At 38.3% G+C, this 25,473-nt stretch overlaps 3 protein-coding genes across 4 annotated transcripts; 1 reads left to right on the forward strand and 2 right to left on the reverse strand.

The window, feature by feature from the left end:
* Positions 1 to 519: 519 nt before the first annotated feature.
* Positions 520 to 13,473, forward strand: slco3a1b (solute carrier organic anion transporter family member 3A1b). Its single transcript, XM_057338000.1, has 10 exons — positions 520 to 1,487; positions 2,214 to 2,673; positions 6,209 to 6,307; positions 6,570 to 6,830; positions 6,990 to 7,154; positions 7,286 to 7,484; positions 9,881 to 10,016; positions 10,321 to 10,493; positions 10,659 to 10,723; positions 11,128 to 13,473. The coding sequence occupies exons 1-10, from the start codon at positions 1,332 to 1,334 to the stop codon at positions 11,502 to 11,504; spliced, it is 2,091 nt and encodes a 696-aa protein (XP_057193983.1). The 5' UTR covers positions 520 to 1,331; the 3' UTR covers positions 11,505 to 13,473.
* Positions 13,474 to 14,947: 1,474 nt separating this feature from the next.
* Positions 14,948 to 22,667, reverse strand: katnb1 (katanin p80 (WD repeat containing) subunit B 1). Of its 2 annotated transcripts, none has more exons than XM_057338013.1 (19): positions 22,546 to 22,667; positions 21,726 to 21,854; positions 21,492 to 21,622; positions 21,288 to 21,405; positions 20,925 to 21,025; positions 20,789 to 20,830; positions 19,565 to 19,648; positions 18,919 to 19,034; positions 18,665 to 18,736; positions 18,426 to 18,576; positions 18,008 to 18,192; positions 17,664 to 17,815; positions 17,397 to 17,515; positions 17,093 to 17,302; positions 16,513 to 16,662; positions 16,238 to 16,314; positions 16,067 to 16,141; positions 15,448 to 15,564; positions 14,948 to 15,324 (listed from the first exon to the last, which is right to left on the reverse strand). In XM_057338013.1, exons 2-19 carry the CDS (start codon positions 21,763 to 21,765, stop codon positions 15,189 to 15,191), a joined length of 2,076 nt encoding a protein of 691 aa, XP_057193996.1. In that variant the 5' UTR covers positions 21,766 to 21,854; positions 22,546 to 22,667; the 3' UTR covers positions 14,948 to 15,188. The 2 variants fall into 2 exon arrangements, with proteins under 2 accessions (XP_057193996.1, XP_057194006.1); XM_057338023.1 differs by lacking the exon at positions 22,546 to 22,667 and adding an exon at positions 22,354 to 22,502.
* A 132-nt stretch (positions 22,668 to 22,799) lies between these two features.
* On the reverse strand, positions 22,800 to 25,102 carry tmem208 (transmembrane protein 208). The gene is made up of 6 exons (XM_057338101.1): positions 24,918 to 25,102; positions 24,686 to 24,781; positions 24,507 to 24,566; positions 24,069 to 24,205; positions 23,878 to 23,962; positions 22,800 to 23,787 (listed from the first exon to the last, which is right to left on the reverse strand). Exons 1-6 carry the CDS (start codon positions 24,921 to 24,923, stop codon positions 23,644 to 23,646), a joined length of 528 nt encoding a protein of 175 aa, XP_057194084.1. The 5' UTR covers positions 24,924 to 25,102; the 3' UTR covers positions 22,800 to 23,643.
* Positions 25,103 to 25,473: the final 371 nt, after the last annotated feature.

Genomic DNA, 25,473 nt, shown 5'->3' on the forward strand with positions numbered 1-25,473 from the left:
TCAGCAGGACACAGTGAGTGTTATTTTTAGGCTTGTAATACAATTCACTTTGACATTTCACAAATAACTGCTCAGTGCTCTCCTATTTAAAAATGTAAGTTCAGCAGTGCAACCCCCCTTTTTTACATGAAGGAATTTTCAAATAATCGACCAATTGATAAGACAAAGACAAGAATGAGGTGGAAAGGAAGTAGAACTACAGAGAGAGCTGTTATTACAGAGGACTTAGACAAACAGATATTTTAGATAATGTTTTTAATTCTTATTTGTCTATCTTTACCTGATCCTGATGTTGCTGAACTGAACAAACCATGCATTCTTAAAGGGATAGTTCACCCAAAAAAATGAAAATTCTGTTTACTCGTCATTTCAAACCTGTACGACTTTCTGCAGAACGCCAAAGAAAATATTTTGAAGAATGTTGGTAACCAAACAACGGCGCATTCACTTGCATTGGTTTTGTGTCTTTAATGCATGCAAGTGAATGGGTACCGCCATTGTTTGGTTACCAACATTCTTCAAAATATCTTCTTCTATGTTCTAGATTGTTGCGATTAATATATTTTCTGCTGTTTTTAATTCCAATGTTATTGTACGTGATGTCTTAATACATTTTATTGAAAAATTCAACAACTGTTACATTTTTATCTGAAAGAAACAATTTGGATTAGAACGCTTTGAATATGAACAGGACGGGGGACGCTGAATGAAAACAGATGTCATTCTACAAACATGTGACCTTGTGAAAATAAAGACATTTCTTGACACCGCCTAGACCTCACTAATTTTCCAGCCCTGGTTACGGCCATGTTTCCACTTATATGCTGTTATCCATCCAGCCAGCCGTCCAGTGGGAGGGGGATGATCTTAGGACAGAAGTAGAGAGTAAAGGAGAGAGAGAGGTCATCATTTGGTGCAGACTGTGGTGGTCGCGCAACACACGTAACACCCAGACCTGAACCCCCTACACCGGCAAACTCTCACCACCAATGAAGAGCAACGGACGACTGTGACAGCCTCACGTATTTGATAGCATCGCCGTTTCCGTGTGTCGGTGATGTTCACGGTTATTAATAGGCTGCCGTGGCTTTCCGACGGTGTCTACGGACCATTCAGATGCAGAGATATAAATGCGTAGTCGGAGCTGGCGATACAAAACGGCAGCTAGAGAAATCATTTCGTACGACTCGATCCCAACGCATCTCATCCTCACCGGACCGGAACCGGAGGCGAAGTTAACGGACCCGTGCACGTCTCGCTGAGGATCCATCTGAGCACTCGTCCTCAATGGTCACTTTCTGTCCGAGCTTTGCTGCAGTCCGCATCGGAGGATGCAGGTGAAACACTCGATGTACGCGGAGGGAAGCACGCCAGACACTGAGCCAGACGAGTACCAGAAGAAGACATCATGCTTCTCCAACATCAAAATATTTCTCGTTTCAGAATGTGCCTTGATGTTGGCACAGGGCACTGTAGGAGCATATCTGGTGAGTTAAAACACGCAGTTTATGCTATACCGTAATGACATTGAATCCAGTATGCATAACCTGCGATTTTCCCTCTAATGCAAGATAAACAGCATCATGAGGTGGCGTTTCTTCTCGCGCGCGGTATTGCGACTGCTTTATTTCCACATGATTTAGAGGCGGTGTGATAGGAAATGATCATCAGTCCAGTGAATGGCCCACTGGTCAAGGATAAACAGATTATCGTATTTGGTCGTTGGGCCACTGAGCCACGTAATCTTGTAAAATCAGATGCCAGGATGGTCAGACCTTCACGTTCAGCACGAGCTGGACAGCAGAGCGCATATGCATGCGCAGTTACATCGTTACATGAACGCATCTGCTCTGTAGGGTTTAGAGTAAGGTGAAGTAATTGATACGATGTCTCTAGGGATTTTTATTATTACCCCTTGTTTTGAATAAAAGGTCTTGGCCTGGATGGGAAATTTGATTGCCTGGAAACATGCCTGCCATATGCACAGTATGCAGCATCATGAGGACACACCAAAATAAATCTATTTTGTTATCAATTTCAAAGCAAGCACACAAAACGAAATATTTAAAGTTAAAAAGATATGTTTTTGATGCTGTGAAAGTGGCGTTTAACAGAGGTTGTCCTGGATGTAACTACTCGCAAACATTTTTTGCAGACTTTTGTGTCAATTTAAAAGCACAATAGATAACCGTGTCCTGCTCTTTATGTTTTAGGTAAGTGTCCTCACCACCCTAGAGCGACGCTTCAACTTGCAGAGCGCTGATGTGGGTGTGATTGCCAGCAGCTTTGAGATTGGCAACCTTGCCCTCATCCTATTCGTCAGCTACTTTGGGGCTAGCGCCCATCGGCCACGGCTGATAGGTTGTGGGGGGATCGTAATGGCGTTGGGAGCCCTCCTGTCAGCGCTACCAGAGTTTTTGACCCACCAGTATGAATATCAGTCTGGAGAGTCCCGACCTATAGGACAGGGAAGGGATGTGTGCTCCAATACTAGTCGACCCGGACTGTCCGATCCTAGTTATTTCTGTGGGAATAGAACCAATACCAACATGATGTATCTGATGCTGATCGGAGCTCAGATGCTTCTGGGAGTCGGGGCTACACCTCTTCAGCCGCTGGGTGTGTCATACATTGATGATCACGTCAGGCGAGAAGACTCGTCCCTTTATATTGGTGAGAGTGACCTGTTTTTATCATTTTGTGTTACAGTATGTGACCCCCAGAATTATCAGAAAAACTCAATTATGTTTTTATCAACATCAAGCAAAAAAAATGTATTTTAACTCACCATATATTCACCAAAATGCTGATATTATGATAAAAAGCAGAGGACTAGAGGCGTGATGGCCTAAAGAGTTTCAGTTTGTCACCACAGTAACCTGAAAAAAGCAAATTTTATATCTCAGTGCATTCTAGGACTAAATTAGCTATTTATTTCAATTTTTAAAGTGTTACAATTTGAGACAATTAGAAGTTAAAAATAGTCTGAATTAGTAGAGATAGTTCGGCCAAAAATCAAAATTTCTGCCATCATCTATTCCCATTAATGTCATTTAAAACCTGTGAATGACTCTTTCTTCTGTGAAACACAAAAAATGTATATTTAATTTCTTAGTTGTTTTGTCTCCATACAATGGAAGTCAATAGGAGCCAATGTTGTTTGGTTACCAACATTCCTCAAAATATCTTCTGTTGTGTTCTGCAGAAGAAACAAAGTCATACAGGTTTGGACTAACACAATGGTGAGTAATTGATAAAATAAATAATTTTGGGTGGACTATCCCTTTAAATGGCACGACTTGAACCTTTGGTGAAGTGTTTGCAAATGTAGGGGTCAGGATGTAGAAATATAAGACAGCACTGTTGTCGTTTTAGTGCATATCATGTAGCAGTGCCGCCAATCTCCTGCCAGTTTCAGCAAATTACAGCACTTTTTATTATTAATCATTTACAAACCGCTGCTCTTTACTGCTGTCCTGATGGACTCCCTGGCAGACTTCTGAATGAATGTACACACATCATTTAAAAAGGAAAGCTCTGTACAGTAGCTGGGATTGTATATGGCCCAAGTATTGGGTTTAAATCCACGGCTTTAGTTTAGATACTGTCTTCGTCTCCTGTTGCTATGTTGTTAAGGGGTAAACAAGATACAATGATGGCCTTCAGTGCCTGTTATTACTCATGTGAAGCTAATGTGTCCTGGCTGCTCTGTCATCCCTCAGGCAGCTCACTTTCTCTCTCTTTCTCTCTTTCTTCTTCTCATTCTCTCTCTCTATCACTACGACAACAGTTCTGTACACCACATCTGATGCAAACTCGGAATAGCTCCGAACCCACACTAAAATGTGGTAATGGGTTGGTTACTTCACCCAAAAATATCCATTTCAAATATGTATGAGTTTATTTTATGTGGAACACAAAAGGAGACATTTAGAAGAATATTGACCTTGCTTTTTTATTTCATGATATAAAGTGGTGGCTGGGGCTGACAGTCCATAACATTCTATTTTGTGTTTCGCAGAGAAAAATAAAATGGGTTTGGAACAACATAACTATAATAGAGAGTGTATTTAGAGGAAAGTACAACTTTACAATTTCATTGTAAATCATGGTATGTGTGCTCATTTCACAGCATTCCTGCTATCTTCAGTTTTCTGCAGCGTGTCTGACATCTCTAGCATAGCGCCGACATGTCTGTCTACAGACATTAATGTCTGGAAAACTTGCACGCTTCTTTCAAGATTGTCTTTCTCTGTCTCTCTTCTTTTGGTAACTCATATCTAACCTTCAAAACCTATTGTGTTTAGATTTTTTTTAAATGCATTAAGGACAAAGGATTTGAGTTATCCTGAATCTCTATTAACAAAACCCAGGATTAAATTCTCTTTTTAACGGTGTGTGGAATGCATGATATAATACACAGAGGAAATTTCAAGATCAGACAGCAGAAATAAAATTAAAGGTCATAGTTACAGATCCTCGGGCCTTGGGTCACAGAGAGTTTGCCTCCGTGAGCACTGTTTTACATTTATTGACAGATACTTTTATTAAAAACAACTTACAGCATTGGGGTATTCATTTTAATGAAGCCATTTTTTTCCCTGGGAATCAAACCTCTGACCTTTGCATTGTTAGCTCAATGCTGTACCAGTTAGGTGACAGGAACACCTGTTTTACGTCATGGGGTGAATATTTATCCACTCATGAAGCATTCAGTTCATTCAAGCATCAGCATGTGGCTGTTTGTGTTTAGTAAGTATTCAGTGTTCTTTGATTATGCTGTGCTTCATCTCTGTCTGGACAAATAATTACTCGCTGAGGGATAAAGTAGCTCATAGTACCAGCTTATACAAATGTGTGCACTATCTGTGAGCTTTAATAACATTTTTGTATTAGCATAAGGTCTAATCTATGTGTGTTTATCAGGTTTAATACAACAAACACATTAGATGCCAGTTGTTGTGCCAAAATGGTGTCGGTATAGCAAGTTAAAGTGATAGTTAGCCCAAAAATGAAAATTCTGTCATCCTTTACGCACCCTCTTGTCATTTCAAACCTGTATCGCTTTCTTTCTTCCGCAGAACACAAAAAAGATATTTTGAAGAATGTTGTTAACTGGCCCCATTTACTTGCATTGGTTTTGTTTCCATACAATAGAAGTGAATGGGGTCCAGTACTGTTCGGTTATTTCTTCAAAATATCTGCTTTTGTGTTCCGCGGAAGAAAGAAAGTCATACAGGTTTGAAATGACAAGAGGGTGAGTAAATGATGACAGAATTTTCATTTTTGGGTGAACTATCAGTTTAAGTATATTTTCCACACTGAAAGCTACTTTATTATCCATATAACCCGAATTAATGCTTTTTCATACGGAATATTCAAGGTTAAATACAGGTTAAGCTCAATTTAATGTTGGCATAATGTTGATTACCACAAAAAAATATTTTGAATCCTCTTCCGTTTTTTATTCAAAAAGGTGAAGTTACGTTGAAGTACTTAAAACGAAAGTGAAGAGACAAAGTTTGTTTATGCTCAAAATAAATTTGATTGAATGATAATTTGTTTTTTTTATTTATTTAAATTTAAACTCATAGTTCACCAAAAAAAAACAAATTCTGTTATCATTTATTTACCTTCATGTCATTTCTGTATATGACTCTTTCTTTTGTGAAACACAAACTATTTTGAGTGGTTTTTTTTGTGTCATAGTGGCGTAGTGCAAGTGAAATGTTTGTGGGACTACAAGTAAATATTTTTAGGCTGTTTTACGAAATCTTATGTATACATTTATCTGTCGGCTTAATGAGTCAAAAAATGAAATTATTGAGGGCCTAACTAATATAAATGTAAGTTCTACACGGTATCAATCCCGGCTGTGGAGGCATTGGTATCACTGTATTTTTGTAATACATTGACTTCTTATGTGGTTACTATTGTACAGTTTTTTTATGTTTTTATGTGCTTTATGTCATTTGTTTGTTTGTAATTTTTTGAATTGGACTTCGAGTCTGTAATAAAAGTGATGATGATGATGATGATGATGTCAATACAATGGAAATCAATGCATTCCAGTGTTGTTTGGTTACCAAAATTCTTCAAAATATTATAATATAATATTATAATAATATCAAATATTTTCTTTTTTTTTGACAACAGATGCACGAATGAAAACAATCTTGCATAACCATTTTATTCTGTTGCATTACAGGAATCTTATTCTCAACATTGGTCTTTGGACCAGCATGTGGTTTCATTCTTGGCTCTCTCTGCACCAAAGTTTATGTCGATGCAGTCTTCATTGACACATGTGAGTATGAGAATAAAAAATCTACACATCAAACTGAAAAATGACGAGAACAAAGAAGTTTGCGATTTTTTAAATGAGTCCAGTCATCACTCCTGCAAAGTGGCAGAAGCATTAGTCTGGCTTCTTATGATTAATCACCTGTGTTTGTGTGTTTGTAAGTCACTTTGGATAAAAGCGTCTGCTAAGTGAATAAACATAATGGAATGTAATAGAACACCATACCTTAATCATTTCTCATCGCATCTCTGTTCACTCATAACAGCCACGCTGGACATTACTCCCGACGACCCGCGCTGGATAGGCGCCTGGTGGGGTGGCTTTATCATCTGTGGCCTTTTCCTCTTCGTCTCCTCGTTTTTCATGTTTGGCTTCCCGCAGTCGTTGAACGAGCCTGGAGAAGATCCAAGGGGTGAGAGTGAACAGGCCATGCTTCCCGCTGAGCTGGTGCAGGAATATGAAGGAGTCAAAACCTCAGATGGCCCCGAGATCAACTCTGGCCTCACCTGCTGCCAGCACCTGCAGGGTGAGAGAGAGGACGAGACAAAAAAATGCGCAGATGCTGTTAAGAATAAGTTAATCGGAAGATTAGAGCACATTACAGCATTCTCTGTAATGTTTATCTTCTCTAAAAATGCCATTTTCTTCACATTAGCCATCTAATTTCAGTCTCATTTCCCATTAGTTATCCCTAAGGTGACTAAGCATCTGCTGTCCAACCCGGTTTTCACCTGTGTCATTCTTGCGGCCTGTATGGAAATCGGTGTGGTGGCTGGATTTGCTGCCTTTCTGGGGAAATATCTAGAACAGCAGTTCAACCTCTCAACCTCCTCCGCCAATCAGCTTCTAGGTATACAAATAAAAATGCCTTGCTTTTTTAAAATGCACATGATCAAATCAATAAAAGCTGTGGCATGTACTTCCATATTGTGACATCATGTCAACTGATTAAAAGCTGCATGTTTTTGATGGTGTTTTTAGGGATGACAGCAATCCCCTGTGCTTGTTTGGGTATTTTTCTGGGAGGGCTCCTGGTGAAAAAGTTGGATCTGTCAGCGTTAGGGGCTATCCGCCTCTCAATGATAGTAAATATCATCTCTACGGCCTGCTACGTCTCCTTCCTTTTCCTTGGCTGTGATACGGGCCCAGTCGCCGGGGTTACTGTTGCTTATGGCAACGAGTGAGTAGAGCGCTTCAACATAAAAGTCTCACACAGATTTTTAATCACAGTGATGGTCTACAAGAAATAAATAAAAGCACAATCACTTATGGCATAAACGAGTGTGTTCACGAGATAAGATGTTTATTTATAGTGTTTATTTTACAGATGTGTATGACTTTGCTCTCTAGGATTTGAAGTCATGTCATTGCTCCCTCATCCTGCTTAGACAAAAAAGTTGTTGTAGTTTTTTATTAATATTTTGAATGACCTTTTTTTCATGTTAATTTTAATTATTAGTAATTATTATCAAGTTTAACTATAAACATGTTTGTTGTGCCTTCGTTAGTTTATTATTTATTCATACATTTTTAACATTTCCATTAATTCATTTTCATATTCATATTTCATAATCATATTCTTGCCTCAACTTAACTTATTTTAGTTTATTACCAACGCAACATTTCTAATTTTCATTTGTTTTTCAAATAATATTTAGGCATATTTTATTTTATTTACATTAGCAGAAATATTATGATAGTTTTAGTTTAGTAAAGTAAGATAGCTGCTCGCGAGTCATGGTGAGGCTCTTAATTGACCCTTCGCTAAGCCACGCCCGAAAACCGCCACAGGCCAATCGTGGTTTAGCAACCGTAACTGGGCGCGGGAGGTCTGTCAAGCTTTCGAGCGAGAGAAACATGCTGAAGCGTTGTGCGTATGGATTGTGTGAATCTGATAGCCAGTATCCTTAAAGTATGGACGGGGTGGCGGAATTTTTTACCTTCCCGAAACCTAAAACCCAAGGGGAGAAATGTCGGAAGTGGATCAAGCAGTGTGGAAGGCCTCATTCACAACTAAATGTGGGACATTCTAAAACGCTTAACGTACCCAAACAGCGATCAAGGAAAACCAAATTTCTGTCAAACCTTCCTTGTATTAAACACTTGCTGCTGTAAAAAGAACGAGCTCTTGTTCCGCGGATAAAGTGAATATCACGTTAAGCGTTTTCTCCCCCATAGAAGTCCATTATAAGGAAACAGATTAACGTGGCGTAACGTACCCAAACAAAGCACTGTATCATCTCATTTATATTTCTGTCCCTTTTTATCAGAGCTTTTAGAAACATTTGTGCTGTTTTGTTCTAGTTTGCTCCACAGGCTATTCAGCTGGATGTAACAACAGTGAAGCCAGGAGTTAGCAACTTTATTGCCTTTCAGCCTCATTTCTTAATATTGGTTTCAGACAGGGCATAAAGAGGCCCCTACTGCACTTTTTAACACAATGCACGGTGGCTTTTGAAGTATTAATTACAACTAAAATAACAGAAATTTGTCTAAGCCAAGTTAAGCTGTTTTCTCTTATAATGGACTTCTATGGTGAGAACGCTTAACGTGATATTCACTTTATCCGCGGACCAAGAGCTCGTTCTTTTGACAGCAGCATGTGTTTATTAGAAGTAAAATTTGACAGAAACTTGGTTCTCCTTTATCGCTGTTTAGGTACGTTAAGCGTTTTTCACGTTAAGCGTTTTAGAATGTCCCACTAAAGGTCGACAGGATTAACAAAAACACCAATGTTTGCTCCAAAGTAAGAGCACGCTAATGTTAGCTAGCTAGCTAACTCAGCACATCATTGCTTGGAAATAATGACGGTTCTTTGTTCATAATGCATATATTTGAACGTAAAATAAGATGATTAAAGGCTAGACGGAAATGTGTTTGTGTTGTTGATGATGTATGGCTCAGCTCAGCATCTCTGGCTCTTGCCAGGTCCAAGGCGTAGATTAGACCCACGACGTGTAAGCAGTAGCCTGGCGCGCTACTAAAATATAAGCGGGAGAGTGTTATCATTCATAGGCTTTAGCTTCAATTTTGATTAAATTATTTTCTAATAGATTGCATATTATGTCGTGGATATATCCCTCGAATGCACACTGCAGTCCCTTTTGTCTTGCTCTCTCAGATATTTCACATGTTCGCCAAAAATTACAAATTATCTCCTTGGGAATGTCAGACACCGGTGCATACACACTGTAATACACTTGCCAGGCGTGAAAGCTTGACAGGCGTAGCAACAGTAACTAAGGAGGGCGGGGCTTAGCGAAGGGTCAATTATATTTAATTGAAATAACTTTGTCACAGTTGTTTTTATTTACATTTTTTGATATACAGCAAGTGTATACTGTATAGAACTACAAAATTAAAACAGTTTGGGACTTTCATTTTTTTTAGATCTAGAGAAATCACATGTGAGATTACTGTGGTCTTTTTCTCTGAAGAAAAAACTGTAAAGCACTTTACAGAATATCTCAGTTTGCTCTCCTGTAAACTCATCATTGTCTAGGTGAAGCAATTGCCATAATACAAAGCTTTCATGTATGAATTCTTCTTTCCAATGGGTCACTTCTCTCCATTTAGGAGTCTTGGGTCATGGGAGCGGGGCGAGGCTGAGTGTGTGTCAGGTTGTAATTGTTACACATCTTATCTAAGCCCCGTCTGCGGCTCCAACGGCATCACCTACCTCTCAGCCTGTCTGGCTGGCTGCACTAGATCCGTAAGTTTCCACTCACATTATTCATAGACAGAATTATTCCTGCATTGAAACACTCGCCACTTCATACAGATCAACAGAGAGACATCAACTTAAATGCTCATAGTGGTAAGACTTAAGTTCTTCTAGAGTTCAATTCCTTGTTAATTAGGAATACTTGTTTTTTACTCTTTCAGATACAGTAGATCATGTAATCTCAACTCTTATGGCTTTTTTTGCCTGACTGGATGCCTGGAAATCTCCAGTGTAGCACTTGGGAATAAGACTCATCATGAAGTATCCACTCAGCTTTTTTTCTCTTTCTCAGAATCTGACAGGATGTAAGTGCATCAGCCATGCAGATGGGCCGGGCACAGTTTCACCAGGAAAGTGTCCCAGCCCCGGCTGTCAGCAGGCCTTCCTCACGTTTCTTGCAGTCGTGTGCGCGTGCAGCATGATCGGAGCCATGGCCCAGACTCCATCCGTCATCATTCTGATCAGGTAATGCTGCTGACCCCTTCAGGACTCTTGTATTATCGCCATTAACACTTGTAGGTCATTTAAGGTTCATGTCACAGGTATTGCCGTATTAATCCATCCTGATCGCTTTGAAAAGTTTTTAAACTCGTACATTAGTACTAAACTAAATGTTGTTGTTGTCTGTAGAACCGTAAGCCCAGAGCTGAAGTCATATGCTCTAGGAGTTCTCTTTCTGCTGCTCCGGTTGTTAGGTAAGATATTGTCATAAGCAAGATTTATGGTGTTCCTGCTGGTATTGGTTAGTGCTATTTTTTCAGCCTGTATTTAAAGTAATAGGGCCTGATTAATATTGATATGCTTAAATTGCATATGTAACTTTATATAACTTATAAATTTGTTTTAGATTTTTTTTTTCAGTTTGTCAAGCACATTGAATACACTGGTGATGTTTTATTTGAATTTTGTGCATTTTTGTTATTTTAATTTTGTGAAATTTTAAATTTGTGCATTTTTTATTTGAATTTTGTGCATTACATTTCATCTGTGTGCATTTGAGATAAGACACACAATGTCATACAGTGCATACAGCGGCATCCGTTTGGACATTAAGTCACATTTAAAAATCAGACCTTAGATTTTCCCTGAATCCTTTCAGGTTTCATTCCCCCACCTCTGATCTTTGGCATTGGGATCGATTCCACCTGCCTACTGTGGAGCTCCGTGTGCGGCACAAAGGGAGCCTGCATGCTTTACGACAACATCTCGTACCGCTACCTTTACGTCAGCATCGCCATTGTCCTCAAATCCAGCGCCTTCATTCTCTACGCCGTCACTTGGCAGTGCCTGCGTCAGAATTACTCCAAGTACATTAAAAACAGTGAGGATTACCTGACCCCAAGCCAACTGTTCGCCTCCAACCTCACGCTGGACAACCTGGGCAAGGACATCGCACAGAACCCTTCCAATCGTTCCAAGTTCATTTACAACCTAGATGACCACGCCTGGAGTGAGAACATGGAGTCAGCCATATAGTCCCGCCCCAAAGATGGCCAGATGGCCCATATGCACATGCTAATTTAGTCTCATTAATGCATTTATTCAAAAGAGAGTTCACGTTTCCGCACATTTTCCGCTGCCTGGGGGAAACCGGCACTCTTACAGCGTATCCAGGGTTTATTTTAACTAAATGGAGCCAAATGAAATTGACTGTTACTGTAGTCAGGAGTTAGAGCTATACAGTATATGCTGGATTTATGATATATGGAGGTGAAATACATCTGTAATGTTAGGGAACGTATTAGGTTGCAGTTCAAAAACTGAACAATTAATCTTCCATAGGTCAAAACTATCCCCCAATTACACACAAGCACCTTTTTTAGGTTTCATTTTGGATGGTCTTTTTAGTATTTTTTAAAAAATGTATAAAGAATACAAGTTCTATGAATATTAGCTAATGTTTACTTGAATATTGTGAGGCATTTATGTATATTTTTACAGAGGGTTCTGTGGAAAACCAGGAAACTTAGAAAGCTTGATGTTATTATTAATCCTCAGTCTCAGTTGTACAGGTATTAGACTATAAGAGACATATAGATACAGTGCAGAGTTCACGTCATATAATCAAATAATCAATTTAAATAGTGAACATTTAAGGGCCGCGTCTATAAAAATGTATTGCTTGAATAGGCAAAGGTTATTAATTAGTTTTGCTTCTTTATTTGTCACCTGCAGTGGTCCTGAGCAACATCTAAAGCAACATGAAACATTAGTTAGTTGTGGCAATTAAGCAGTGGACACTGAAGCAATGAAGATTGGATTTATTTAAATGCATGCAGGTATTGCATGTTGATGCATCAGAGTAGGTGCATGGGAATTTACGAGATAAGAGAGGGCAGACATTTTTCTTCTACACTCCAGCATTCTCTTAAGTGCTATTTTATGCTGTTACTCTGCATTATGTATAAGCAATGCAATAACAGCGCCATACGTCATCTATGAGTTTGAGACCAAACGTAAGGATTAACGGTTTTAAAACAGCAAGTTTTTGCTACTCGTCTCCTCTTTATCATGAACGACTGAAACATTGAAATCACAGTCAAAACGCAGAATCATGAAAGTTACATAATAAAGATTGCTTTCAAGTTAATCCAGTTACTTTGTACATTTTTCTACGACATTGGACCTAAGAATTTGTTTCATATACTTATTATTTTTATGAGTTTTTAAAAAATAAATAAAAAATAAAATAAAAACGGACTGGCAGACATGGAATGAAATGGAAGATGTGTGGTGATATGACGATGCTAAATGCTTTTTACAGATGAAATGACATTAAGTTTCTGCTGCTTTTTAAGGATGGTTTACTGAATGCAAGTACACTGAGGAAACCCAGAGAGGGAAAACCCAAATCCATTATCACTCTTCATGTAAATGGCCTCCCAAGCACATTATTTTAATGCAATGCAATATACAGAGACGCTTGATCACTTGAATGTTGAGACCGGTGTCAATACAAATGGGATGATACAAGAATGATGTCATTGTTTATATAATCATTCCTCTCTAGAGATAATTCATTGCCGTTTAAGTGCCAAAGTGATGCCATTTAAGTGTTCTAGAGTTCTCTTCGAGAGGCAGTTTTTCATAATGCTGGAACTGTATATGACTGCAAGATGCTTTACTGTATTGTATGTAGACATATGTGATATCTTAAGCAGCCATTACACCTTGTACATAGTAAAATTCAAGTCTGTTCTCTCCAGAATGTAGAACATAGCGATGCTTAGGCTTTTACAGGTGATGTTACTTAAAAGTCTTAACTTTGGACGAAGTCAAAATATATATATTATTGTTAAATGCAGGGGGAGATTATGTTATGCTTACAGAAGAATGTTGTGGTATATTTTTCTACCCATGTCTGTATTCTGAAGCTTACGTGTAACAACCATAAAAGGTGTATACGTTTAAAAAAAAATACACTAACAACTATCTGCACTACAAATATTGTCCTTGTATTTTTTTCAGAAATGATTATCTCTATACTGAATACACCCTTTTGTCTCGTAAAGGATTTTTAAAGAGCATTATGAGAGAATTATGATGCATAATCATGTACCTTTTGAAGAGCAGTGTTATGTCACTGCCATTTACAAGCAACACATTTAGCATTATATCTTAAACTTGTATCACACCATGCATGTGTTGCAAAAATGCAGACTTATGCAGTTCACACTGAAGGTGTTGATCTCTAACCATCACATACATATTACACATCGCACTGATTTGTGTCTGCAGTATTCAGGTTCAAAATAACATATGATCCCAACTGTCTGAAAGCCTTAAGGTAAGACTTTTCTACTCATGTTCACATTAACATGCAGGAAAGTTTGGATCTAAATAGATCAGCCATTTTCTGGAGTTAGATTTTTTTCATTGTGCATTCTAACTAATACGTATTTAATTATACAAATGGTACATGCTTATTGTTTAACTACATAAAATAGTATTTTTGTTTTAAATGACTGGATTTATCATCTTGGATCTTAATCACATTGTATTTATATCTATATACACTGTTAAAAAAAATCAAGGGAACACTTGATCATCACAGCATAACACAAAGTCAGTTAACCGTAAGGAATATCTATCAACCCGGTAAGGAAGCATAAGTGATTGTGAAACATTTTTACTTGTTTTGGTTCAAATGAAAGTGACAACAGGTACACTGGAGAGGCAACAGCAAGAGTGGTCTGGGGAGGTCTTGCAGACCTCCACGTGCCATGAAGTATCGGGATGAAATCCTCAGATCTATTGTCTGATCTTATGCTGGTTCAGTGCAGACCCCTCCTGGTGCATGATAATGCCTGGCCTCATGTAACCAGAGTCTGTAGGCAGTTTCTGGATGATGAAGGCATTGATGCCATTAACTGGCCCTCACGTCACCCAGACCTTAATCCAGTTGAGAATCTCTAGGATCTCATGCATTTGAAGCCGTCAAGTAGCACCATAGTCTGTCCAGAAGCTCACTTATGCTCTGATCCAGGTCTGGGAGGAGATCCCACAGAACACCATGTGCCATCTCATCAGGAGTATGCCCAGACATTGTTGGGAGTTCATATCGGCACGTGGGGCTATTCACATTACTGACTAACATTGCGTTACTGTAATGAAATTCAAACAAGTGGAATCTGCCAGTATTTTCTTTTTTTTACTGTAATTCCTGCCCTGAATGCGTTTATGATTTTGGCTTTCATTGACCATTTGTTCTCACAACATTATGCAAAGTATATAATTGAAGAGTTTTAGCTTGAATATTTCGTGCATTGAGATCTAATACAGTGTGATTTAAGTATTCCCTTAATTTTTTGAGCAGTGTATACAGTATATGATTATCTACTAACTTCTGGTCAAGTTCAAATAAGTAAATTAACCGACATACAATTTGAATTTAACTATTTTTATATGAAAAGACTAAATTTATTGTTGACAGTGTTTAGGAAAACATTCCAAAAGTGGAACTGTTGAGAAAGAAATGAAATTACAGCCACTAAGAAACAAGTGTGAAAAACCTACACAAATACTTCAAAGTGTGTTTGTCCATGAGAACACACATACAAGTGCCAAGTGAATTGTCCGATCAGTCAAGTGCAGTCAGTATTTTACTCATTATGGACACATTCTGAGCTTTGTGTTGAAACAGAAATGCATCTGTGTTTGTCAGTAGTCCAGTGGGGCCATAAGTAGTTGTAGCTCTTTAAAAGTGCTGCCATGACGACCGACTTGCTCCGCCCGGTTCTTCACCACATTACTAAGGTTCTTTAGCTGCTTATAGCACGCTTTACATTTCTGATGCCTGAAAGAACAATGTAAACATTGTTATTCTCAAATATATTGGTTAGTTATACCTCAACCAATATCTGCCTAATAAAAAAAAAGAAGCATTTAAGGGAGGGATTCAAGAATTTCAGGCACTAACCTCTCCTCTCGTGTAATGTCCACACCTACAGAAGGAGGGGCAGTCAGTGTGTCCGAGATCAACGGCCAAAAACGCTTAAGAATCAACTTCAAAGAGGTACAACCAGTCTGCACGTAACTACAGAAGACAAGGAGCATGTGATATTTGATCCTTCCGTATGTAGCTAGACAAAGCAGTTTCTGAAAACCGAGTGAACCAACTCGCTCTCTACATGTCAATAAATACATAATCACACACAAGAATATACAGAACTGGTTAATATAATAATACCAAACCACTTTCGTGTCAGACTTTGGCTAAAGCATTTTAGAACAGCATTCCAGATGGTGTACAAGGAGACCGGGCCGATGGTTAGTCCAGTTATGCCATCAATTGAGGAAAGGCAGATTCATTTTTGGATGCGCATCGAGAATTTTTTTCAGTAAATGTGTTTCTATCATATTTAATTGCGCATATCTTCTTGTCGGATTAAAATTAACCACTCAATTCATCGGTATAGCCCAAACGTCATTCATGTGCAGCTTTTATTTGTTGAGCCCTGTGCTTGGCGGGCACCTCACAAAGTTCACATGGGCTACCACGTTAGAGACCACTGGCCTAAGGCATGTTTACGGTTTACCTTTCATACTTGCTCTGCAGCAATTCCTCAATCTGTGGTAGTATAGAAGTGCACAGGTCCAACTTCCACAGAGATCTAAACAGGAAAGTTTATTTCCAATAAAATGAAAAATAACACCAACTGGCACAGAGACATTCAATTAGATTAAATAATGCATCACGTCATACTTACGGTTTAAGATTAATTATGTTAAGGATGTCCACCACAATAGAGAGGTCATTCATAGAAACAGCAGAATCCAGGGAAATCTGTGCAACATTAAAGGGAGTTTTTAGTTTCCAATAGCATATAAGTTAATACAACAGCCTTTAATAATAACCTATTATAGAACTACATTTTAGATCATCAGCATTAACGTATCTTTCCACCGGTAACAGATCTCTCCTATAGTTCCATCTGTTCTGCTGTTTATCAAAGCTCATCAGCTTGAGTGCTGTTGCAGTTACCTTAACATCGCCACTGGCCCAGACTGAGCGTACTGTGTCCAGGTTTTTGTATCGACTGGTCAGCATTACGCACATGGTGTCATGCCCCTTCCTGATCTGTGCTAATGCCTCTTCATCTCCCATCACACTGGCTTTACTGTTTCGTGCATGCTATTAAACAGAAAAAGAACAAGAATGAGCTGAATGTGTGTACAGACTGTGCACCCCCTATTTTTTTTTTACAGGCATGCTTCTGTTACACAACTGAGAGAAACACAAGATTACAATTATAAAAATGGCCAAACATATTTATAAAGATTTTCCAAGATATCAGCCTAGCCAATGTAGCTGTATAATGCTAATCTATAATGTAATTTTTCTGGCGTGCTATTCATTGCATAGAACAAAAACAAATAAACATTTAAATGCATTTGGCAGCAAGAATAATGCTTTGTTCATTTTAAGTGGGAATGAAAAAAAACATTAAAATCTCAGGAGTTGGCATCTCATAATTCAAGTTATTCTGACATAAGTAAATGTTCATCAAACCTTCATAAGAAAACAATAACGCTCCTCGGAGTTAAACAGCCATTTAACTCACAGAAAGGAAGTCCCCGGCATTAAGGCCAATGGGCTCATTGCGTGTTGACAGGATGATTCCTGGTCCGGGTTTAGGTTTGGTGATGGTAACCACAGGACGAGATGGAGAGGGCACAGATGTGGTAACCACGGGACGTGCAGCAGTGATTACAGTAGGTTCCACTCTTTGAACTGGAGTAGAGGAGATGATGGGAGCTTTTAACTGTCCTGCCTACAAAAATAAAACACATAACAGTCACATCCTAAAATGTTCTTTATTCTTGATGGAGCCAAGTTAAAACAACATAAATATTCAGAAGATTTACTCTGTCTATAACTGGAGTTACGATCTTGACTGTAGGTCCGGGCTTCTCTAGTACACTCTCAGAGAAAGAATGCTCTAGGGGTGCTGGGAAAGGTTCCGTCTTTTTTGGAGGCGTCCGTGCTACACGAACATAATAAAAAGCCCCAAAGAGAGATAAATAAATAAAAGAACATACACCATAGCACAATAAAGAAGGCTTGAACAAAATTGTCAAGATTTAACAATTTGTATGACTAAGAGACGGAAAGAGATAGAAAATGTTTCTTACAGATGACACTCCTAGGCTGAAAAATTTCTTTGAAATCTTCATGGTTTGTGATTTCTGCACTGCTCTCTTTATCGTCTTTCTCATCCTCACTACTGGGACTTCTCCGCTCACCTTCTGGACTGCGGCGATCGGCCTCTGAACTCTGCTTCATCCTACACAAACACAAGAGGTCATTAAAACTGACGTGCCACCAATGTTTCAACCAAATTAACCTTCTCCACCACTCCAAACAGATTGCAACTTCAAAATTATAATAGAATTATTAATATAATAACATTTCTCCCTTAAATTATAAGGAGGTCATTTCAAAACATTACTAAAAATTGTGAGCGAGAAAAACTAACTCTTGTCCAGAGCAGGATGTAGTTGGTCGCTCATAATTTCTGCGAAGCGTAGTTCCCAGTGCAGATGTGGGCACTGGAATCGGCTTGTCCTGAATCAGCCCTTGAATCACAGATCCTGACTTCTTAACTCGGTTGAGATCCACAACATACCAGCTCACATTAGTTTGACTGTTCGACACTGCAATCTATTTAGAAAACAGAAGACCGAGCGAAACAGTTTAATAGCTTTGATCAGTCTTCTTTCATTTGTTCATTTTCTCTGGAAGTGTTTTTGGTCAGATGGCCCCTGTACATGTCTTCAGAGATCAGAGTGGAAATGGTCACAACGGAGCCTCTCCCACCAAACAGGTTCATTTAATCATCCCAGAAAATGTGAGAATGTATAGTTCATGTAAGATTTAGTGAAAGCATCACAAACCATTTGGTTATTGCTGATGGCCAGATCAGCCACTTTGCCCCAGCCTACATGAACGACATCAAAGCAGCGGTCCGGCTCCCAACCGTACACTCGTAGCGTGTTCTCAGAGCCGCTGTACAAGCAGCTGCCGTCAGGATTAAACAATATACTTCTGCAAACAAAGAGAAAAGAGAATTCAGCTGGGCTCATGCATTTAACACCAAAGAAGAAAAACAAACATTTTTAGATTGAAAAACCACCTCACAGCTCCCGTCTCGGCCTCTGAAGAACCAATCATGTTAAACTTCTCCAGGTCCCACAGCTTTACGCTCCTAAAGCAAATGCACACAGAATGCCACACATGTAAAACACATGGGGTTCAAACAAAAAAAAAAAAAACTCACCTCAAAAATATTATGACCCTATGAATATTATATACTTTCTATACATGAACGACTGGCTAGACAAAAGTCCTAATACACAGAAAAACAATTCTGAGAGAATTCGTCAGTACCGATCTGCACTCCCAGATGCGAGCAGGTACTCATTCGGGTGGAACTGCACAACATTGACTGCTGATGTGTGTGATGTGAATTCTGTGATCATTTTGCCGGCTATAAGATCCCACAGCTAGAAGGAAAACAGATTGAAAGCAAAATATGTAACTTTACTTTATAAAAAAATAATAATAATTCGACAAATATAATTACACTGCAAAGTATTTGCATTGTGTTTAGGGCTGTTAAACAATTAATCATGATTAATCGCATCCAGAATAAAAGGTTGCGTTTACACAATAATATGTCTGTGTACTGTGCACATTAATTTTGTATTTATAGACACACAGACATGTACATATTTAAGAAGAATATAAAAATTAAATCAATAAATGTTTATGTATCATTTAAATTATATATAAATATGAAAAAATACATGTAAATATTTCCAAAACGTAATATATATATATATATATATATATATGCATATATGTACATGTACGTACAGTATGTGTTTACAAACACAAAATAAATATGCACAGTACACAAACATATATTATGTAAACACAAACTTTTAATCTGGATGCAATTAATCGTTTAACAGGCCTAATTGTGTTATATAAAATATAATATAAGAAACAAGAAATTGAGTGGAAGTCTTACCTTTACTGTGCTGTCATCACTGGCCGAGGCAAGCCATTTCCCATCAGGACTAAAGGCTAGACAGCGCACGGCCTGGGAATGACCCTTCAAACAAGAAAACATTTGTATACATTCAAACAATATGAACGAATTAGCGAAGTCAAGTCAACTTTATTTATACAGCGCTTTTTACCATTTTCATTGTTACAAAGCAGCTGTACATGAAATATATTGACTAAGCAAAACATTAAAGTTATACAAAAAAAAAAAAGTGAACACACACAAACAGACGAGCACACAGGTTCATACACACCCACATGCATAAAACAACTCCACACGCAGAGCACAAAATACACACGCAAGCATGCACACACTTAAAGAGTAAGTAGCATGAGATCATGAAAATTACATTTCATGCCGTGTGTAATGTTGGCGTGTTTGAAAGTAAGCAGTCTGCCAAATTGTAAATCCAAAGGTGAATGAATAAAGTTAATGGCTTGGAAAAAAGGGAGTCGACTCTGAATCACGCAAACGAGTCGTCACATTCACGAACCGCCGCGGATTTACGTCACTACATATAGTCCCCGCCTACGTTTTGCTAGGACTGCCCACGAAAACTTCACTCTTTTCCCCAAACACTGTAGCTCGTGAGCCTCATTCACGGTAGACCAATCACAGCAGACTAGGCTAGCGGAAAGGAGGGGATTAGACAGATGAATCGCAGAACGAATCATTTGAGAGTCAGTCAAGAAGTAAGGTAAGAATAACTGCCTATTATTACGAAATAATAGTATTTTACACCCATGTACAAAAACTTGTTGTTGGACACTCCATAAACCAAAGTAGGACCTTAAAAATCCCTAGTTATGTACTCTTTAAGATAAAAGAGAAAAACAGGTCAAATATTATGCAGACTATAAATTCCTATATGTAATAATAAATAAATTAAGCAGAATGTTACGTTTTAAAGTTGATGTCAACAGCCCCCCCGGTCAGGCAAAACAGTATGCAAACGGTGGCGAGGAACCCAAAACTCCAATGGATTAGAAAATTTTGATTTTTAAATCCACCCACAAAATAAACACTTGCCATACTAAAGCAGCAAAGACAGAGATGGAGGCTGACACTTCCCCAGTAATCCACAACTTAATCATCTACTCAGACACAACGGAGCGTTAAGTGTGATTAGCCTGGCTTCTGATGGCACAAACACACAAATCATAAGAGTAAAGCATCCGTGCTCACCTTATATCGAAACACACATCCTTTCCTTCTTACATCCCATAGCTAAGTGAGACAAACAACAAGAGAAAGAAAATATGCAGTTATTCTCAAATCTTTGATGAGTTGTAAAGCCACAAGATCTAAAGAACAACTTCACCTTAATATTACTATCCACAGATCCAGACGCCAAGTACTCTCCCATAGGGTGGAAATCCAGACTGCTTATATTGGCCTTGTGGCCCATCAGAGTGCGAAGAACTGAAAATAAATAAAAATGAATTCAGCTGTCGGTAACAAGGAGACTTTGAACAATATCCTTTTTTGGTTCAAAAGTGTTTCTGGTCAGATGGCCCCTGTGTATGTCCTCAGAGATCAGAGTGAGAGTGATCACTACAGGATCTCTCCCACCAAACAGGTTCATATAATCATTCCAGACAGCAAGAGAAATTGCTCAACCAGGCATGCATAAACGTTTCATATTCATCAAATCACAAACAGGAGCAGTGATCTCGCAACTCACTTTTAGCAGCCTCCAAATCCCAGAGCCGCAGGGAACCGGACAGAGAGCCCGCCACCACACGCTCTTCAGAACTGTTAAACTGAATGCATTCCACAGGACTGGTGTGGCCCGTCAAACTCTATAGTACAGATATGGACTAACTAGATCAAGTTTGTTAAACACTTATTTCTCTCAGATAAACACTGCTAGATGAGAAAATAGTACCATGATGCAGTTAGGTTTGCTGACTGCCCAGATATTGACTCTGCAGTCCTCGCCACCTGTGGCCAGCAGACGACCAGATGATTTCCCCAGCACCAGTGAGGACACATTGCTGGAGTGAGCCACAATCTCCTCTAAATAACAGAGGACAAAGTTGAAAAGTGGGTCGCCGTTCAATATTAAATAAAATAAACATTCCAAACTAGAAATAATTCTGAAGGAATCACGTATACTCACGCAATTTCCAGGATGTTATAGTGGTGTTGGTAAGAGCCATTGTGATGACTGTGCCTGGAGTCACCTCACTTCACCAACACATGAGTATTGTTAGGCATGTAATGATGTAAATTTATATTCTCTCTCCATCTGTTAAATAAAAAGAACGAGCAGTTGATCCAACTAACTTAGCAACGTAACGTTATATGAATCACTTAACGGAGCTAACTAATATAAAACACATCGAGTTCGTTAATAATGCATTATGTAAAAAAAAATTGTTTTAACACACAGTGCTCTGAACGTGCATTAAATCGAACATAAGCGACATATATCTTTACATGCAAAAAGACCACTTAGCCAAAAACAAATTTCCAGTTCTAGCAACTTTGCTACGCTAACGTTACTTGATGTTAGATATCAGTCACCTCTTTCATTTGTTCTGTGAAATTTTCATAAGATCGATTTATCTTCTTTACTAATTTCTCGGTTAAAAGCCATGTTACAAACGTTTGTTACCGTTTATAGCAGAAATAAACGAAGTTATTCTCAAAAACTTGTTGTATCTGGGTCACTTTTCGTTAGCTTCACAAGGTAGCTAACACGCTCACCTGAACTGTAAACAAATGACCCGTAACTGTTAACTTACTTAACTCATTGTCTGACTTGCTCTGCGATGTTCCTGAAGTCCACGAGTTTTTAAATTGTGTGTTTGAGTTGAATACCAATACAAAATAAGCTATACTGACAAACACCGTTCGGCTTTACTCACTTAAAATTCGCTGGAGTCTTGTTTTTATTGGTTGCTAACTAGCGGTAACTTAGCAACAGTTCCTCTTACCTACGTCGTGTTGGTGACGATAGGTCTGGGTTAAATGGGGACTCATGACTGCAGTCTGATGCTACATAGACCAGATCAACAGCACAAACGATTAGCTCAGAAGAAATGCGCTCGTTCTTTATTACAGTATGCGCGCATGCGCAGTTAAATAGCAAGTCTAGGCGGTATTAGCACTAACTGGCTAATAAACACTTAACAGAAGCTTGGAATTGAAGGATTCACGCCGTTGCATGAATTTGTAACAGTTTATTTATATCACATAATTCGCTATGCGTACATTTACTCTGAAAAAAAAAAGTTTACCTGCTTGTTATGGTGCAGCAGGTAAGATGTAAAAAATAATATTTCTGGTCCTAAAACGGACACTTTTTGAGTCCAATAAAGTGTCAAGTTTATCAAGGCCAGTCAATACTGAGAGGTCATGAGTGTTACAAATTGTTCTTTATACCAAAATCACAAAGCTGAACAGTTTTAGCAACCAAATTAAAAAAATAGATGTCATTTATATAAAGTCCTTTAATTCCACAGAAGGTCAATCATAATCTTTCATTCTGTATTCGTCCCTCAAGGCAGCAGGCCACACTAAGCTTTTTCAGAACAACTCGTGGGAAATCATTCATTATCAAAATCGAAATTACTTTTGATACATAACCATGCACATTCAAAACAATAAGCCTAATTTTAAAGGGCTGAGAGTGAATTCTAAAAGCCACAATGAAGTGATGTGTAAGTTTAAGTGGCTGTTGAACTTTACTCCTTGTGCAACGTCGAGTCTAAAGAGCAGTTGTCTGTTAAAGCAATAGCTATACCTGCAACTGATGAGTGGACCTCGTGAAAGTAGTAATCATGATAAAACACAAAACAGTTGTAAGCTCAGTCAGCAGGCAGATACGACTATGGCACCCCTGAGCTGAAAAAAATAAGAAGGAAGCCGGAGAACCAAGAAGGACGGAACAGTAGATGACACGTGTGAAAGATAAAAAGCAAAGACTCTTTACAGTGTCCATAATTTTTCTGAACTAATCTGTCATATCAAATCTTTCATAATAACTTAGATTGTTATTGAATAATAAAATGTAAAAAAAAATGCGGACAGATCTAGAATCTTTTCATTTGACGTCTCTCCTGTCGCCTCTGTTTCTTATCATTCTTTTCGTTCTCTTCAGGGGCCGCCTGTGAATCAGCAGAAAACCAGGGGCCAAGGAAGGTCACCCACAGCAAGTGCAATGCTCTCGCAGGTGCCTGGATGAATAGAAAACATAATGGTTGACAAATAGCATGGATTAATGGAAGTTCCAAGGTGTTACAATCAGAGTGATATATTAGTCTCACCAGGAGCCAGAAGTACCAGAAGTAGGATGACAGTGTGCTAAGGACTTGAACAATAGCAGTTAGAAGAATCACATCCTTAAGGTGTCTGCATATACAAATGTGAAGTCACTTATGGCATAAGGGAATATTTATTACCAACAGGAAAGACACATATACAAAGAAAAAGGAATATTACGATAAACACAACTCACTCTGCCATGCCCTGTTCCATATTAAGGTCTATTCCTCCATCCAGCAAGCTACCATCATCAGCAAATGCAGGTTTGGCCATTGCTGACATAGATTTGTAGCTGCCAATATAAATAGCCACTGCAAACAGTAGCAAGAACTAATGCGAAAGAGAGAATAATATTGAACAAAAGGTATGAAATCACACTAAAATACCAGTTCACCATAACACAAATGACTACAAACTCAGACAGTGAAATAAAACCTCTGAAAATTCCTAAAAAAACTGGGAGCTGTGAAACTTATTAAATATTCTCATGGCAAAATAGATTAAATTGTATAGAATCATTAAATGTAAAATAAAACAAAAATACATAGTTCTTTTTTGTTATATGTGGAAAATTGGATTGAAATATAAGCCAAGATGGTAGTGCTTTTATTCATATTTTACTGTCACTTACCCATGTCCAAAATGTAGATGAGCTGTAAAAGAGTAAAAGATTTGTGGCTACATAAATAGCCTGGGTTGAGGGAAGAGGAAAACAGACATTTAAGATGATCAACAAACATAAAATAGTGAAATAAGACAACGTTCAAATAAACATATAAAATGTAAACCACATAATAGAAACTGTCTTACATTTGCACCAAGGATGATTCTGGAGTAAAATTTCAGAGTATCCTGATTTTCGTCATGGATTTGTTTTTTGCCTTTGGTTCCTACTTTTCCTTTAGGCTAAAGAGAGATGTGGAATTCTTAATAATTATCCAGTCAAAATATTAAGTTATTACATAAATAAACTTTAAGAACAAGTGAATTAATTAGGGTTTCCTTTGACAGATTTAAATTAGTCAGCAAGATTCTCGCATACCGCCATCTCCTCTGAATCCTCCTTCACGTGCGTCTATTTTCACCGGATAGCCCCTCTCCCTATAAGCATTTAAATATATTAATGGTGCCTATTTTTTAAGAATTATCTTGAAAACTAAACATCTACCAAAGCAAAATAACAGTAACACATCAGCATTCCAAAGAAGGCTTCCGGCGCTTGGAAAATACGTCACGCATACTAGCTACGGCTGTTCGCTGACAGCCACCTGGTGCTGTGTTTATGTAATGACTACTGCAAAAACAAATGTGTTTCGTGTGTTGAACGTTTAGATGTCTGTGAGCAATAAAAATCCCTACAATAAAAAGAATGTTTTATGGTAAAAAATGCATTCACCGTGAGCTTTTGGCTATTTTTATTTTACTACAAATACCATGGTACTATAAATATTGCTGCTATAGAAAATTTCCACTTACTGCTCAAACTTTATCTTTCTAATGTTTGACCAATAAAATATTATTACAAATACCATAATTAAACTATGGCCCATCTGGAGCAAAAGTTAATGCTCTAGTCAGACTCAAAAATTAGGAGAATC

The sequence above is a fragment of the Triplophysa rosa genome, linkage group LG1 (genome assembly GCF_024868665.1).
Source record: "Triplophysa rosa linkage group LG1, Trosa_1v2, whole genome shotgun sequence".
NCBI lineage: Eukaryota > Metazoa > Chordata > Actinopteri > Cypriniformes > Nemacheilidae > Triplophysa > Triplophysa rosa.

What these genes read in the sequence shown, in the direction of transcription:
- slco3a1b (XM_057338000.1), top strand. Translation starts at nt 1,332, where the DNA reads ATGCAGGTGAAACACTCGATGTACGCGGAGGGAAGCACGCCAGACACT. An exon ending in CTCCGCCAATCAGCTTCTAG is followed by an intron (nt 7,155 to 7,285) that starts GTATACAAATAA and finishes TGGTGTTTTTAG; the next exon opens with GGATGACAGCAATCCCCTGT. An exon ending in TCTGCTGCTCCGGTTGTTAG is followed by an intron (nt 10,724 to 11,127) that starts GTAAGATATTGT and finishes GAATCCTTTCAG; the next exon opens with GTTTCATTCCCCCACCTCTG.
- katnb1 (XM_057338013.1), bottom strand. Translation starts at nt 21,765, where the DNA reads ATGGCTCTTACCAACACCACTATAACATCCTGGAAATTGC. An exon ending in GCCGAGACGGGAGCTGTGAG is followed by an intron (nt 18,577 to 18,664) that starts GTGGTTTTTCAA and finishes CTTTGTTTGCAG; the next exon opens with AAGTATATTGTTTAATCCTG. An exon ending in ATGCCGGGGACTTCCTTTCT is followed by an intron (nt 16,663 to 17,092) that starts GTGAGTTAAATG and finishes TCTGTTTAATAG; the next exon opens with CATGCACGAAACAGTAAAGC.
- tmem208 (XM_057338101.1), bottom strand. An exon ending in GAATCATCCTTGGTGCAAAT is followed by an intron (nt 24,567 to 24,685) that starts GTAAGACAGTTT and finishes CCCTCAACCCAG; the next exon opens with GCTATTTATGTAGCCACAAA. An exon ending in TCTGGTACTTCTGGCTCCTG is followed by an intron (nt 23,788 to 23,877) that starts GTGAGACTAATA and finishes CTATTCATCCAG; the next exon opens with GCACCTGCGAGAGCATTGCA.